A 17240-nucleotide genomic window follows, 5' to 3' on the forward strand; every position below is an offset into this window, starting at 1 on the left:
TTTCATTGCTTCCCGGAAGGGGAACCAGATGGCTGGGAGTCAGGGGCAGAAGGTGACACTTGGTGCAAAATTCAAAACATACATGTGAATATATTATCTATTTGAAAAACTCTTACAAATACTTTACAGTCCTCGTCATGGCTTCTAACGGTCGCAGTCTCCAGGCTTTACCTCCTTACTTCTTGGGAGCCACTCATAGAGAGGCAGGGGAATCACATCCAGATTCCTCTGCCACTTGACCCTTTAGACTTCTCTGTCTTGTGTTCCGGCCGCTCCCCAAACGTACGTTCCCCTCTAGCCTTTCTCTGGGCAGCAGTTCCCTCTACTAGTAACACCCACATTTGAGCTCTACTCTTGAAACCTAGTTCTAAACCCTTCTAGGATTAACTCATTCAAATCTCAACCGACACCCTTTTTAGTGTAATACCCATTTTACAGATGAGGCAGTAGAGGAGATTAAATAACAGGCTAAAGTCACACATAAACCTGGACTTTGAACTTAAGCTGTCTGGCACCAGAGACCAAGTCTTAATCACTACTCTGGACTGTCTTTCCAAGAACACTGTTCCTCACCACCAGCACCCCAACACCACCACCCGAGCACGGGCAAACCTGACATTGTTCAAGGCCCCGTTCAAATGCCAGCTCCTCGGGTGAGTCTTCCCTGCTCCCCAATTAACAAACTTACTTTGGGGAAGGGAGAGGGGGTCTTGTATTATAATAATTACATTATATTCGATTGCCGCCCAGAGCAAGGACCAAGGCTCATTCCTAAATAGACCTGACCCTGCAGGCATTTCTAGACTGACAATGGAGCCGTTTTCCTTCTGAGCATTTTTTTGTCCAGGAGGTTCCAGACCCTCTTCTAAGGACTGCAGATACCTCATCTCATTTAGTCCCATCTGCACTGTGTGGATCTCACCATCCACATGGATGTTAAAAAGGGGAAACAGGCTCAGGATGACTGGTCACGAATGGGAGGAGAGGAGCTATTACAGGACCTGTGCTCATGGGTCTCCAACCACTGGTACCTAAACGTGGCAGATGCCCCTCTCCCGGTAGCTCCCTCCCTGCCCCCACCCTGGGTCAGGGACCCAGACTAGGGCCTAAGCACAGTTGGTGTCCTGTGGACATGAATTTATTTGAGGAGTCAGGTCAGAGTGCGTACAAGTTGCAGGTAGGGAGGAAGGGGCAGGGGGCATGGGGCAGCCCTGCCAGCCTGAGGCCAAGTAGACAGGAGGCCGGAGGGGCCCCAGCCAGTAGAGCACTGGGTCAGCAGGGAGCAGACGGGCTGTTCTTCACCCTGCGAGTGTCAGCGCCGAGGGCACGGCAGCAGCTTTGAGAAGACTGCGGGAGGAAGGATGGAGAGAGGCTCAGAGGAAGCTCGCCAAGCCCAGGCGGCTAGGAGGTGGCAGGGCTGGACACATGCCCAGGTGTGCTGGACCCCAGGCCCCTCCTTCCCATTCTGCTGGCCCTGCACCTGCCCCCCCAGCCCCTCTCAGCTCCCCCTACTGTACCCTACTCACTGTGGAGGGTGTAGGTGCCTGGCTCCAGTTGCAGCTGGGTGGGCAGGACAATGAGGAAGGCCCCACTCCAGGAGTCTCCAGCCACTGAGAGACAAGCTTGGGAGGGAGGGCGGTGTCGCTCAGGGTTTTGGGAAGGGCACTTGGATATGACAGGCAAGGGGCAGGGCTGGTGGCAGCGGTGGCTGTGGCAAGGGGGCAAGCCACACAGGGGACAGTGGGGTGGCGAGAGGCCGGGGCCCCGGGGGAGGGGGATGTGGGCCTTTGGGTAGCTCCTCTGAGCCCTGCCGTGGTGGGGATGCCTCTCCCGAGTCCAGGCCCAGTGGGTCGGCTCCTTGGCCATGACCTGGCATGAGAAGAGTGGATGGTAAATGGGAGGTGGGAGGTCCAGCCTCTTTTCCCCACCCCAGGGTGCTGGCGGGACCTCACCTCCTCGCAGCTCTGGCGTCTCACCACGGCCCTGAAGCCCATCCGTGCCCACAGCTTGTCCCTCTGACACAGGAAGTCTGACACTCGATGATGCCAATCTTGGCCCAGGGCCCACAGAAAAATCACGCTTTTGGGGTCCTCCAGGTCTTCCTCCATGTCATTTGCAAGGTACCTGGCCACAGAGGCAGGGGGCAGGGAACAGAGGCTGTAAGCATCTGCCCTGCCCCACCCTGCCACTCCGAGTCAGGGTCCCCATCACGCGCCCAGGCCACTCACAGTGCCAGGAACAGATTGCTGTGGGTGTACTCGCTGAGCTGCAGGTTGGCGCGCCGGAAGTAGACCAGCACCATGGCCAGGAGATACTGCAGACACAGAAATGGGGAGAGTTAGAGTGAGGCACTGGGTGGGGAGGGGCTGCGCCAGCCCCTTCTGCACCCAAGGAAGTTCTGGTGGGGCTAAAAACTCTGGGGTAAAATGGTGGGGAGGGGCCTGCAAAGAGGAGGGTTAGAAGGGAGGCGCTCCCTCCACCAGACCAGAGGACACAACGAATTAGCAGCACCGGAGCCCCACTAATTCAATCTTCCCCAAGCGAGGCTGGCCTCTGCCCCCACTGTGCCCTCTCACCTTATCTGAAATCTGGAAACAGGGATCTTTGGAGAGGAAATCCTGGAGGAAACTGTGCTCTGGGGGTAGAGAGGAGAAACGGTGGACTGGGGTTACCACCCCAGCACACACAAGGTAAGAGGGGCAGTAGCCGTTCCAAAGCCCAAGCCTCCCTTGAACCCACTTTCTGACATGACACTCCCCACCTGCCAAACTGGGGCCACCTGAGGAGAGCAGGGACAGAGGCTGCAAGCTGAGATCCCACCTCCCACACCTGTTCACGCTTGGTCCCCACGGCCCCTGCCGTGCCAGCCCCCAAGTGGACTCACCCAGAAGGCTGAGGAAGGCCTGGAGCTCCTCGTGCCGGCGGAAATGGAAAGACTCACCCCCCTCCCCTTGACGGCTCCAGCCCCTCAGCTTCACCTGGGTGCCAACCGCAGGGATTGTGGCAGGATCTTGGGCATCACTCATCTCTTGGGGGGTGGGGGTGGGTGAGGGGGGGTGGGACGGGGTGACCTGTAAAGGAAGCAGCCCCAGGACTTAGCACTTACCCCACTGCCCCCCAGAAGTCAAGGGGATCAGCGTGCTGGCCTGACAGATGACCTCCAGGAAGTGGAGGCATGGGAAATGGAGAAATGGGGGCTCAGAACAGAAGGAAACTGAGATGTGGCGCAGCGGGTGGGGGGAGGGGGCGGGGATGGGGGCAGAAAAGCAGCAGAGCTCCTGGAGGCTACAGCACTCTCCCCCCTCCTCCTGGCACCCCAGACCTGGCCAGAGAGGAAGAACAGCAGCAACAAACACCTCTGAGGGCTTCCTAAGTGCCTGGAGCTGTGTTAAATGCTTTAAGGACATTATCTTATTTCATCCTGGTAAGTAGACCCATTTTGCAAACACGGAAACTGAAGCATGGAGGTCTCACGGCCACTTCAAGGTGGAGCCTGTCTGACCCCAAAGCCAGAGTTTAACGGCTCCTCTTGTCTCCCACCTCACAACAACCCCCTCACCCTTCACCAAAGCGGCAGCCCTGAAAGAACCAGCAACCCTTTACCGCCCAGAAGGAAAACTGAGGCCCAGAGAGAGGAAGGTTATTGGACAAATACTGGGGTTTAGGGCAAGTTGAGGTGGGGCCACCTCAAACATTTTTAGCTACGAAGAGAGAGACTCCAACTATGGGGCTTAGGGGAGGGACCCCTTCACCACCCCTCGGTCAACCTAGGGGCCTCCATCTTGCTTCCCACAAGCAGCCCAGCCTCTTCCCTCCAGAAGCATTACCTGAGCTCAGGAGTTAACCTACAGCGTAACTCCAAGCCCAGCCAGCACATTTATATAGCCCCAGGGCTGCCCCGCCCCCGCAGCCCTCCACCAATCAGGCCCCTTCCTGGGAAAGGGTGGGGCTTCTCGCCATCACCACCCACCTCTACTTGGAGAAAATCCAGTCAGTTTCCACCACTCGTCTCCCAGCTGCGTCTCCCCAAGATAAAAGCTCCTCCAAAGTCTCATCACCTACAAGAGGGTTGATCTCATCACCTACAAGAGGGGTGAAGGCAGGCTAGCTGGACGCCACAGCCTGAAAGGCAGCAGGAGCCCCTCTCGGCTCCTTACAGATGCAGAGCCAAGGCGCGGGGCGGGAATGCTACCGACCTGGGCTGAGGCGAGCGGCTGATGAGTAAGATGTGATTCAGGGGTTGGGCCTTGCTGGGGAAGGGTCGCTGGATGTGTCTGTGTTTGTTTCAGATCCAGGAATCCCCAAACCTGGGAGCCAGAGAGGAGATGGTCTTGGCGTGAGAGTTCCCAGGGGCCACATCCTCCTCCCAAGGTCTTTTAGGGGTATGGGGAGCCCGGCCAGCAGCTCCAAGGTGGGGGAGGAAGGCTTTGCCCAGGACCACCTAGCTCATCCTCTCCACACCGCCACCCCCCGCCCCCGCCACACACACAGCAGACCTTAAGCCTTTTCATCTTCACTGGCTCAGTTACGCTTTACAGCCAGTTGTATTGGACAGTCAGAACCTGCATTACTTTCCACATGGGACAGGTGACATTTTTTCCCTATTTTTTTTTTTTTACTGTGATAAAATACACATTACATAAATTTAACAATATTTACTGCCTTAACTTTTTAAGAATAAATTTATTTATTTATTTTTGGCTGTGTTGGGTTTTTGTTGCTGTGCACGGGCTTTCTCTAGTTGCCGAGAACGGGGGCTACTCATTAAGGTGGCTTCTCTTGTCGCAGAGCACGGGCTCCACGAGCACGGACTCAGTACTTGTGGCGCTCAGGCTTAGTTGCTCCGCGGCATGTGGAATCTTCCCAGACCAGGGTTCAAACCCGTATCCCCGGCATTGGAAGGCAGATTCTTAACCACTGTGCCACCAGGGAAGTCCCTGCCTTAACATTTTTAAGTTCACACTTTTAAGTACTCAATAAATGCCACCCCATTTCAAAACCTGCAACTGAGGACTTGGGGGCTAAGAAGGAAGGAGAATATATAAAACTCAAAGTCATCAGACAGGATGGCAGTGAGATTCACTTCAAAGTGAAAATGACGACACATCTCCAGAAACTCAAAGAATCATAATGTCAAGGACAGGGAGTTCCCATGAATTCACTCAGGTTTCTCTTCAAAGGTCAGAGAATTGCTGATAATCACACTCCCAAAGAACTGGGAATGGAGAGAGCAGATGTGATTGGAGTTTATCGGGAACAAACGGGTGCATTCAACGGTTCTGATATTCTTATTTTTTGTTCTTTTCCCTTAATCCTTTTTTATTTTTTTATTTTTTTTACATCTTTATTGGAGTATAATTGCTTTACAATGGTGTGTTAGTTTCTGCTTTATAACAAAGTGAATCAGTTATACATATACATATAATCCTTTTTTATTTTTAAAAATAGTTCCTTGTAACGTGGTGTTCAAACCAGAATTGAAAACTGGCACCCCATCGCTTTAAAACATCTGGTAATTTGAATTCTAGTGCCCACTGGGGAAGTCCCTCATCCTTTCATTTTCTTAACATTGTTTTCACAGAGCAAGTCTTTCATCTTGATGATGTGCAATTATCAATTTTTTTTTTTTTGGTATGGATTGTGGGAGGGGTTTCAAAGGCAGGATTCTCCCATCCCCCAAGACCTCAAGAAGCCCCAGAGAGTAGACAAAACCCAAGAGAAGAGGCAGCCAAAGGCAGGCCACTGTAGAAGAAGGAGCCAGAGGCCTGGGGCTTCCAAGCTGCCCTGGTCAGATGTGTAGGAGGCCACGCTAGGGCAGAGAGGCCTGTGGGTGGGGAGGTGGGCAGGGCATAGGAGTTGTAGATGAGGGGGATGAGCCCTGAGTGGGTGTGGCCAGAGGACTGCCATAGATCACAGATCCAGGAGGCAGAGGGCAGCCACCCTTTCAAGCCTGGTTCTGGCGCCCCTTGCCTCTGCACACCCTCCCTGATTTGCTCCCTGAATTGCCTCATCTATTCCACTGGCATTGAATCCCTCCAGGGGTTCCAAAGTTTCTCGCAGCCCTAATGCTCCTCCAAGTCCACACCTGTACCTCCAGGTGCCTCTTGGACATCTCCACTTGTTTTTTCCAGGTACCTCATTATCTGTCCCCACAAACCTGTTCCTTCCTCAGTTTCCCCATCTACTTACCAATAGTTGATCAAAAAATTTAAAACGAACAAACAAACCTGAGAGTCATTGTTTTTAAGTAAACTTTTTATTACAGCACAGCAGCCAGACAGTAAAGTGCACAGATCAGAAATAACTAACTGGGGACTTCCCTGGTGGTCCAGTGGTAAAGAATCTGCCTTACAATGCAGGGGACACAAGTTCAATCCCTGGTCAGGGAACTAAGATCCCATATGCTGAGGGGCAACTAAGCCCGAGCGCCACAACTACTGAGCTCGCACGCCTCAACTAGAGAGCCTGTGTGCTGCAAACTACAGAGCCCACGTGCTCTGGAACCTGCGCGCCACAATTATAGAGCCCAGGCGCCCTGGAGCCTGCGCGGGCCACAACAAGAGAGAAACCTGCACGCTGCAACGAAGAGCCCGCACACCGCAAGTAAGACCCAATGCAGCCAAAAATAAAATTAAATTAAATAAATAAATCTTAAAAAAAAAAAAAACTAACTAACTGGCTTGGGAATTCCCTGGTGGTCCAGTGATTAAGACTCTGTGCTTTCACTGCCGAGGGCCCAGGTTCGATCCTTGGTCGGGGAACTAAGATCCCACAAACTGCATGGCACGGCCGAAAGAAAGAAAGAACTGGCTCGATGAATTTTCAGAACACTCCCGTGGAGCCAGCACCAGATGAAGAAACAGCACATCACAGCAGCCCCTCATGCCCCCTCCTAGGCTCCAGTCCTCCCCACACCGCCAAGGTTAATCACCATTCTGGCCTCTATCATCATAGTTAGTTTTGCCTGTTTTTTTTTTGTTTGTTTCTTTTGGCTGTGTTAGGTCTTTGTTGCTGCATGCGGGCTTTCTCTAGTTGAGGAGAGCGTGGGCTACTCTTAGTTGCGGGCTTCTCATTGCGGTGGCTTCCCTTGTTGTGGAGCACGGGCTTTAGGCGCACAGGTTTCAGTTTTGCAGCACGTGGCCTCAGTAATTGTGGCTCACGGGCTCAGTAGTTGTGGCTCGCGGGCTCAGTAGTTGTAGCTCGCGGGCTTAGTTGCTCTGCGGCATGTGGGATCTTCCCGGACCAGGGCTTGAACCCGTGTCCCCTGCATTGGCAGGTGGAGTCCTAACCACTGCACCACCAGGGAAGCCCTCAATTTCTTTTTAAAAAAGGAGACTCTTGTTAAACAACATTTTCTCTAATTCCTCTAACAAAAAAAAACTTGTTTTTGAAAGCCACTGAGATTTTGGAGTTGGGTATTATTGTATTGGATTTCTATTTGCTGCTGTAACAAATTACCACAAACTCAGTGGCTTAAAATAATACAAATCTATTATCTTATAGTTCTGGAGGCCAGAAGTCCAAAGTGGGTCTCACTCTGCTAAAATCAAGGTGTCAGCAAGGTATAATTCCTTCCAGTGGCCACCACATTCCTTGGCTTGTGGCCTCCTTCCTCCATTTTCAAAGACAGCAGAATAGCATCTTCTGACCCTGACTCCTTTCCCACTTTTAAGGACCCTTGTGATTACATTGAACCCACCTGGATAATCCAGGATAATCTCGCCATCTCAAGGTCCTTAATCATATCTGTGAAGTCCCTTTTGCCATGCAAGATAATATGTTCATGGGTTCCAGGAACTGGGATGTGCACATATTTGGGAGATGATTATTCTGCCTACTACATTTATCACAACATAATTTCTACTGAGCTAACTAATATACTATTTGTAAAATAATTGCACTACGAGTTAGAGGCATATGTCCATTTACTGCGTTTTGCTTTATTGCACTTCACAGATATTGCATTTTTTACAAATCGAAGGTTTGTGACAACTGTCAACAAAAATAATGAATAAACAATCTATAATAGGAATAGAAGAATTGTTTTGTTTTGTTGTTGTTTGTTTTTTTCTTGGCTGCATCGCACGGCTTGCAGGATCTTAGTTGTGGGATCTTAGTTGCCCCTGGCAGTGGAAGCGTGGAGTCCTAACCATTGGACCACCAGGGAATACCCTAGAAAAGAGTTTTGTTTGAGCCAAACTGAGGGCTAGAGCCCGGAAGCCAGCTTTCCAGATTACTCTGAGCAACTGCTCCAGAGAAGCATGATTTTCAGCATGGTTTTATATCTTGCCAGAACAAAGAACATTAAACAAATCAGGAATACATTTCTTCACGGTTTCAAAAAAAAAAAAACAAACAGACCAGCAAGTATACAGCAAGTCAGTATGGCCTTAGCATCTGGGAACCGGTCTTATCATCAAAGGAGGATCAGCATCGACATCCCAGGAAGAGAGGCATTTAATCATTATTTTAAACATGGACATTCTTTACTTCTGGTCAATGTGTCTTTTTATTTAATAATTAAAGCAGATGTACAATGTATGTTTGATAGGCCACAAACAGGCTGTTTTTCTTAGCATAAAATTCAAGTTAACTCATGTATAAGCCAGAATGACTTCCCCACACCTCAATATGTGAACGTTTCTTTTATCACAACCATGTGTCGAGCTAGTCTATCAGTGTAATTTTTTCAACAGCATTCACTCACTTCGTGTCTTTGTGTCACATTTTGGTAATTCTTGCAAAACTTCAAACTGTTTCATTATTATTATATTTGTTATGGTGATCTGTGATCAGTGACTCTTTGGCTCCGTTGGGTCTTCCTTGCTGCGTGTGGGTTTTCTCCAGTTGCAGCAAGCAGGGGCTACTCCTCGTTGTGGTGCACAGACTTCTCACTGCGGTGGCCTCTCTTGTTGCGGAGCACAGGATCTAGGCGCACGGGCTTCAGTAGTTGTGGCACACAGGCTCAGTAGTTGTGGCGCACGGGCTTAGCTGCTCCGCGGCATGTGGGATCTTCCCGGACCAGGGCTCAAACCCGTGTCCCCTGCATTGGTAGGTAGATTCTTAACCACTGCGCCACCAGGACAGTCCCTGTGATCAGTGATTGGTGTTGCTATTTCAAAAGGACTATGACTCCCTGAAGGCTCAGATGATGGTTACCATTTTTTAGCAATAAAGTATTTTTAAATTAAGGGTATGTACCTTTTTTTAGACATAATGCTATTGTACACTTAATAGACAATAGTAGAGTGTAACATAACTTCTATATGCACTGAAAAACCAAAAAATCTGTGACTTGTTTTATTGTAATATTCACTTTACTGCAGTAGTCTGGAACCAAACACACACTATCTCTGAGGTATGCCTGTATTTATAAAAGATACATATAAATATAAGGATATAAAACGTTTGGAAACAGAAGGATGGAAAAAATATCAGGCAAATGCTTACTAAAAGCTGGAATAGCTATACAGTATTAGTATCAGAAAAAAATAAATTTCAGGTTAAAAGCATTACTAGGGAGAAAGAGCATGCTTACTTAGTGATTTTTAAAATACACAGCAATTTTAAATTTATTTATTCTTAATTTATTCTTAAAAGTAAGATTAACAAGCAATAAAGATTTATATATAGAGAATAAAGCCACAAGGAAAAGCAGATTAAATCACAATCGTATTTGTAGATTCTATGGCACATGCAGGCAAAAAAAAAGAAAAAATTAGCAAGGGTATAAAAGATATGAAGAATATGGTTAACAAATCTGACCTAGTGGACCATTGCACCTAAATGCAGACCAGTGTATGCAGAACATTTCCCAATAAATCGATCAAATTCTAGATCATCAGGCAACTGAACTAATTTCAAAAAGTTAAAATCATTCAGTCTGTTGTTTGTTCGTTTGTTTTTTACCACAATATAATTAAGTTAAACATCGTCAACAGACAGATTAAAAAAAAATCCTACCTATTTTGAAATTAAGAAACATTTTATGAGATGTCTGGGCCAAGAGAAAAAAAACCACAACAGAAATTAGAAAATAGATTATAAATTTGTGTTGTTTTAGATTACAGTCGTAATGAAAATATCGTATATCCATGTTGGAGGACCCAGCTAAAAATTCTTAGAGAGAAATTTATGACCTCAACTGTATATATTGGAAAATAAGAAAGGGTCCAAACAAATGAGCTAAACTCCATCTTTAAAAGTTACAAAGGAGGGAGACTTCCCTGGTTGCGTAGTGGTTAAGAATCCACCTGCCAATGCAGGGGACACGGGTTCCAGCCCTGGTCTGGGAAGATCCCACATGCCGCGGAGCAGCTAAGCCCGTGCGCCACAACTACTGAGCCTGTGCTCTAGAGCCTGTGAGCCACAACTACTGAGCCCGTGGGCCTAGAGCCTGTGGTCCGCAGCAAGAGAAGCCACCGCAATGAAAAGCCTGGGCAGGGCAACAAAGAGTATCCCCTGCTCACCACAACTGGAGAGGGCCCGCATGCAGCAGCAAAGATGCAACAGAGCCAAAAAGAAAAATAAATAAATTAATCAATTCATTTAAAAAAAAAACTTACAAAGAAGGGACTTCCCTACTGGTCCGATGGGTAAGCCTCCGGGCTCCCAATGCAGGTGGCCCGGATTCGATCCCTGGTCAGGGAACTAGATCCCAGCATGCATGTTGCAACTGAGAAGTCCATGTGCCACAACTAAGACCCAGCACAGCCTAAATAAATATATATATATTTTTTAAAGTTACAAAGGAAGGGGAATTACCTGGCGGTCCAGTTGGTAGGACTCCGCACTTTCACTGCTGAGGGCTCAGGTTCAACCTCTGGTAGGGGAACTAACGCAGTCAAATTTAAAAAAGAAAAAAAAAATGTTCCTCTGTAACTTTTTTTTGTTTCAAAGGAAAAGCAGCGGGACTTCCGGGGCGGCTGCCTATGTCCCCATCTCTCAGTGCTTCCTTCCCAAGCAAATCGAAACAAGAATGGGAAATAAAACTCTGCCATAGCCTCAGCATAACTTGAAAGCAGAGAATGTCCGAACTTCAACATAACTGTAAATAAAAAGAAAGCCCCCCACAGGGCTGTGCGGACCTCTTGCGCTCCAGCCCCACACAGCCCTAACACCAGGCTCTGTACCAAGATAAACGGGGAAGAGACAGAAGAGGGGAGTTGGCAATAGGGCCCAAGGTCGATCTAGAACCTCCATCAGGAAGACGATGTCATCTGCAGTCTGTAAATAACAAACAGGAAAATGTCCTGGGGGATCAGCGTGCAGACTACAGGGAAGGGACTAAAAGATATGTGGGATTTGAAGCGTCAGTCTTTAAAATACATAGGTTCTGGGAAAGGAAAAAGAAAAACACCAAATGGTCGAAGAGTCTTTGGGCAATTGAGTGATGAAGGGGGAAAAAGCAAAAGGGAAAAATTTAGGGTCTTGCAAGACAAAAGAGAAACAAACAAAGAAACTGGAGGACACAAACCCCTTTCCCCAACCAGACAAACAAATTAAAATGCACTGAAGTAGGGCTTCCCTGGTGGTTCAGTGGTTGAGAGTCCGCCTGACGATGCAGGGGACACGGGTTCGTGCCCCGGTCCGTGAAGATCCCACATGCCGCGAAGCGGCTAGGCACGTGAGCCATGGCCGCTGAGCCTGCGCGTCTGGAGCCTGTGCTCCGCAACGGGAGAGGCCACAACAGTGAGAGGCCCGCGTACCGCAAAAAAAAAAAAAAAAAAAAAAAAAAAAATGCACTGAAGTGTCTGGACTTTGCTATATTGACATAAGAGTGTGCTATAGAGCTAGGAATCTTGTAAAACACCCCAATATCACAAAAAATGAACAAGAAAAGGAGTAACAGATCCATCTGGAACTATTATTAAAAACCAAAAAATAGTCAGAAAATAAAATCCAGTACACATTAACTGAGGAAATTTCCCCCTGAAAAAAAACGACCATAAATCCAAAGAAACAAAATATCACAAAAAATTAATCATATATTAGGTCACAAAGAAATCATCAGTAAGTTGAATAAAATGGAAATATTATAAACAATAGTCTCTGAGCAGAATGTAATAAAATGAGAAATCATTAACAAAGACAAAAACAAATTAATTAGGTGAAAAACTGGAATATAAAATTCCAAAAAATAATGATAATGAAAATACTACATATCAAATTCTATGAGATACATTTTTAAAAATAAAGTTATTTATTCATTTATTGCTGGCTGTGTTGGGTCTTCATTGCTGCACATGGGCTTTCTCTAGTTGTGGCGAGCAGGGGCTACTTTTCATTGCGATGCAGAGGCTTCTCATTGCGGTGGCTTCTCTTGTTGCGGAGCATGGGCTCTAGGCACATGGTCTTCAGTAGTTGTGGCACGTGGGCTCAGTAGTTGTGGCTCAGGGGCTCTAGAGTGCAGGCTCAGTAGTTGTGGCGCCCGGGCTTAGTTGCTCCGTGGCATGTGGGATCTTCCCAGACCAGGGCTCGAACTGGTGTCCCCTGCATTGGCAGGCGGATTCTTAACCACCGAGAAACCAGGGAAGCCCTATGAGATACATTTAAAGCAATGATTAGAATAACATTCATAGGATTAAACATGTATATCATTAAAAGTAAAAGAATGAAAAGAAATGAGTTTAATTCCCAGCTCTAAGAAAACTAGAAAAAGAACATCAAAGTAAACCAAAGAAAGCACAAAGAGGGAAAGAATAAAGATAAAAGCAAAGATTAATGCAGTAGAGAACAGAAATTAGGCCTGAATATTTGGAAAAATTAACAAATAGACAAACAACTAGCTAATTTTTCAAGAAAACGGGGGAAAGCACATATAGAGCAAATAAATGACAAGAGGAAAATAACCATGTGAACAAGAAAATTTTTAAAAAATTTAAAATGAATTGGGATGATTGGGAGATTGGGATTGACATGTATACACTAATATGTATAACATAGATAGGTAATAAAAACCTGTGGTATCAAAAATAAAGAAAATTCAAAAGTAAATAAATAAATAAATTCACCTTAAGCAAATACCACAGTAGTAATTGTTGCAGGCGTGAATCATTGATGGATGCTAAAGTTAGTAAACAAAAGTATGATGAGAAACAAGGTATTTGCATACACTCAAAGTATCTCCCCCCGTGATGTTTACTCATCACAAATGGAAAAAGAGAAACCTGGCAGACACCACCCTAACCAAGTGATCAATGTTAACATGACCAGTAATAAAACAAACCTACATCATATACCGTCCAATATGATTCACTGAGAAGCACACATCACTTCCGTTTTATTCTTTCTTTTTTAAATTTTATTTATTTTTGGCTGCGTTGGGTCTTCGTTGCTGCTGCAGGCTTTCTCTTGCTGCAGCGAGCAGGAGCTACTCTTCATTGTGGTGCGCAGGCTTCTCATTGCGGTGGCTTCTCTTGTTGTAGAGCACAGGCTCTAGGCGTGCAGGCTTCATTAGTTGTGGCACGCAGGCTCAGTAGTCGCGGTGCGCGGGCTCAGTAGTTGCGGCAGGCAGGCTCTAGGGTGCGTGGGCTTCAGTGGTTGTGGCGCACGGGCGTAATGGCATGTGGGATCTTCCTGGACCAGGGCTCGAACCCGTGTCCCCTGCATTGGCAGGCGGATTCTTAACCACTGCGCCACCAGAGTAGTCCCCACTTCTGTTTTATTCTTCTCCCAAATGAATAACCTCAAAGTAATCATTACAAAACTTCTGATAAATCCAAAGTGAGAGATACTCTACAAAATAACTGGCCAATACTTTCCACAAGTGTCAAGTTCACAGAAGAAAAAGAAATCTGAGATGTTTCCCCAGATTGGAGAAGACCAAGGAGACTGGACAGCTGTGGTAGCCAGCCTCCCAGGTGGCCTCTGAGTGAGCCTGGTATTCATGGAATAGGGTTGACCCGTTTACCAATAGGACGTTGTGGAAATGACACCCTGTGATTTCTGAAGCTAGATCATAAAAGACTTTGCAACTTCAACCTTACTTTCTCTGGGAGAAGGCAGCTGCCTTGTCATGAGGCCACTCAAGCATCACTATGGAGAGACCCACGTGGTGAGGTACCAAGGCCTCCTGCTCTTCTGTGAATAAGCCATCTTGACAGCAGATCCCCCAGTCTGGTTAAGACGCCAGATGACCTCGGTCCTGGCTGACATCATGAGTACAATGTCATCAGAGACCCTGAGCAAGAACTACCCAGCTAAGCAGCTCCCAAATTCCTGATCCACAGAAACTAGGAGATAATAAATGTTTGTTGTTTTAAGCTGCTAAGTTTTAGGGTGTTTATTACACAACAATGAATTACTGATTACATGCAATTTGGAATCCTGATTGGATCCTGGTCCCAGGCATCAGTGAGACCACTGGCACAATTAAAATGAGATATATCGATTAGCTAATACCAGTATATCGCTGTTAATTTCCTAGCTTCAACAACTGTCATACGCTTGTGTAAGATGTTCCCATCAAAAGAAGTTTGGTGAAGGGTATACAGGAATTCTGCACTGTTTTTGCAATTTTATGTAACTCTAAAGTTATTTCAAAATAAGTATCTTTTTAAAAAGAGCAGAAAAATATACCTAATTAAAAATAGAAGGAATAAAGTAATAAAGAGCAGAAATTAATAGAAAACATATACTAATGGAAAGAACCAGAAAAGTCAAAATTTGGTTCTTTGATGACACCAATAAAATTGACAAACTTCTGACAAGATGCATTCAGAGTAATTTTTAAAAGAGAAGGCACAACAAAAAATGAAAATAAAAAAAATTAATAAAAGAGAAGGCACGAATTAACTAACAGGAATAAAAAGGGAGATACGTTCGACAATAAAAATATGAAGATATTATGAACAACTTTGTGCCAACTTTTATACTTTATACAATTTAACTATTTATATTTATATAAAGATAGACAAGTCTGTAGAAAAATAAAACTCAGCAAAACTAAAACAAGTAGAAAAATACATCCTGATTAGTCCTATAATATTAAACAAATTGAATCAGTAGATAAAATCTTACCTCAAACATATAGAATGGATACACAACAAGGTCCTGCTGTACAGTACATAGAACTATATTCAAGATCCTATGATAAACCATAATGGAAAAGCATATTTTGAAAAAAGAATGTATATATATGTATAATTGAATCACTTTGCTGTAGAGTAGTAACTAACACAACATTGTAAATCAACTACACTTCAATAAAATAACTTTTTTAAATCTTATCACAAAGAAAACCCCAGGCCTATATGGCTCCAACAGTAAGATTAACCGAACATTCAAAGAACAAATAATTCTATCTTGTACAAATCCTGCCAGGGTATATAAAGAGAGGGACCTTCCCTCTCACATGTCATAAAGGTAGCATACTTGATACCAAAAGCTAAAAAAGAAAGAAATACTGCAGGCTCATAGACACGGATGTAAAACACCCTAAGCAAATGATTAAACTGAACCTGGTAATATAGAGACAAGATAACACACGGTGTCCAACTTGGATTTACTCCAAAACTGCAAGGTTAGAGACAAGGAAATTAATGTAATTTACCCCCTTAATAGATTAGAGGAGAAAAATTGCACCATCTCAATGAATGCCGAGGCACATCTTGCCTTGCCCAGTGATACAGATCCCATGGGGCCGTAGGCGACAAGTGGTTAAAGCAATGGGAGGGGCAGTGGCTGGGCGGAAAGTCTGAGCCAGTTGCTGAGGTGGATCAAGTTATTGGCAGCTTTACCTGGAGTGTAGTCAATTTTGCACTGAAGGGACTTCCCTGGTGGCGCAGTGGTTAAGAATCCGCCTACTGGGCTTCCCTGGTGGCGCAGTGGTTGAGAGTCCGCCTGCCAATGCAGGGGACACGGGTTCGTGCCCCGGTCTGGGAAGATCCCACACGCCACGCAGTGGCTAGGCCCGTGAGCCATGGCCGCTGAGCCTGCGCGTCCGGAGCCTGTGCTCCGCAACGGGAGAGGCCACAACAGTGAGAGGCCCACGTACCACAAAAAAAAAAAAAAAGAAAAAAAAAGAATCTGCCTGTCAATGCAGGGGACACTGGTTCGAGCCCTGGTCCTGGAAGATCCCACATGCTGTGGAGCAACTAAGCCCATGCACCACAACTACTGAGCCTGTGCTCTAGAGCCCGTGAGCCACAACTACTGAGCCCGTGAGCCTAGAGCCTGTGCTCTGCAACAAGAGCAGCCACTGCAATGAGAAGCCTGCCCACCACAAGGAAGAGTAGCCCCCACTCTTTGCAACTAGAGAGCCCGTGTGCAGCAATGAAGAGCCAACGCAGCCAAAAATAAATGTATATTAAAAAAATTTTGCACTGAAAAAGAAAATCCTTTCAATAATTAACTGGAACATTTTTGTAAGCATATTTATAATAAAATAACCACTTGGGTTTATGAGAAAAATAAAAGCAAGGTAATGAGTTTAAAAACAATTAATATTTAAAAATAATAGGGAACTTCCCTGGCGGTCCAGTGGTTAAGACTCCCCGCTTCCCCTGCAGGGGGTGTGGGTTCCATCCCTGGTTGCGAACTAAGATCTCATATGCTGAGTGGCTCGGCCAAAAATTTAAAAAATAAAATTAAAAAAAGGATACATCTGAAGGAATACACTATATAAAGGTATTTTAAAAAATAATAAAATTAGGGGTGTGGTATCTTGTGGTGGGAGACGGAGACGTGATGGGAGACGGCGATGTTGCTAATAGTCTGTTTCTCAAGTTGGGTGTTTATTATTTCACTCTATTGCTTATGTATATTTGACATCGATTATTTTGTACGTATCAAATATTGCATTATTTTACAAAGTGAACTCAACATGCTGCCTTGTAAACCTGCTGTCTCTGGGATTCCCCCGTCCTTGTGAATAATTCTACCTTCCACATAGAAGACAGGGCCCGCTGGGGCCCTTTCCCTCCCCTCGGCCAGCCCGCTCCCCCCGCGACACACACACACACACACACACACACACACACACACACACACACACACACACACACACACACACACACACACACACACTTAGCCAAATGCTGCCTCCTGGCCCTTCATACCTTCAGCATCTCCGTCCACCCTGCCCAGCCCGGAGCGGGCTGTCTTTATCTCTCCCTGAGCGGCTGCAGCAGCTTCCTGACCACTCTTCCAGCTCCAGCTCATGCTCCCCTCCCTCCTCCAGGCCGGCGCTTCTGCGGAAACCCGCAGTTTCTTCCCAGTGACCCTGGATAAAGTCCTAA

The 17240-nt window shown here is 46.3% G+C and overlaps 1 protein-coding gene across 1 annotated transcript; it reads right to left on the minus strand.

The window, feature by feature from the left end:
- Positions 1-1036: 1036 nt before the first annotated feature.
- Positions 1037-3026, minus strand: SPDYC (speedy/RINGO cell cycle regulator family member C). Its single transcript, XM_060157607.1, has 6 exons — positions 2885-3026; positions 2577-2635; positions 2229-2314; positions 1953-2124; positions 1527-1869; positions 1037-1347 (listed from the first exon to the last, which is right to left on the minus strand). The coding sequence occupies exons 1-6, from the start codon at positions 3024-3026 to the stop codon at positions 1313-1315; spliced, it is 837 nt and encodes a 278-aa protein (XP_060013590.1). The 3' UTR covers positions 1037-1312.
- Between the last annotated feature and the right edge of the window lie 14214 nt (positions 3027-17240).

This window comes from Lagenorhynchus albirostris, chromosome 9 (assembly GCF_949774975.1).
Source record: "Lagenorhynchus albirostris chromosome 9, mLagAlb1.1, whole genome shotgun sequence".
NCBI classification, from domain to species: Eukaryota; Metazoa; Chordata; class Mammalia; order Artiodactyla; family Delphinidae; genus Lagenorhynchus; species Lagenorhynchus albirostris.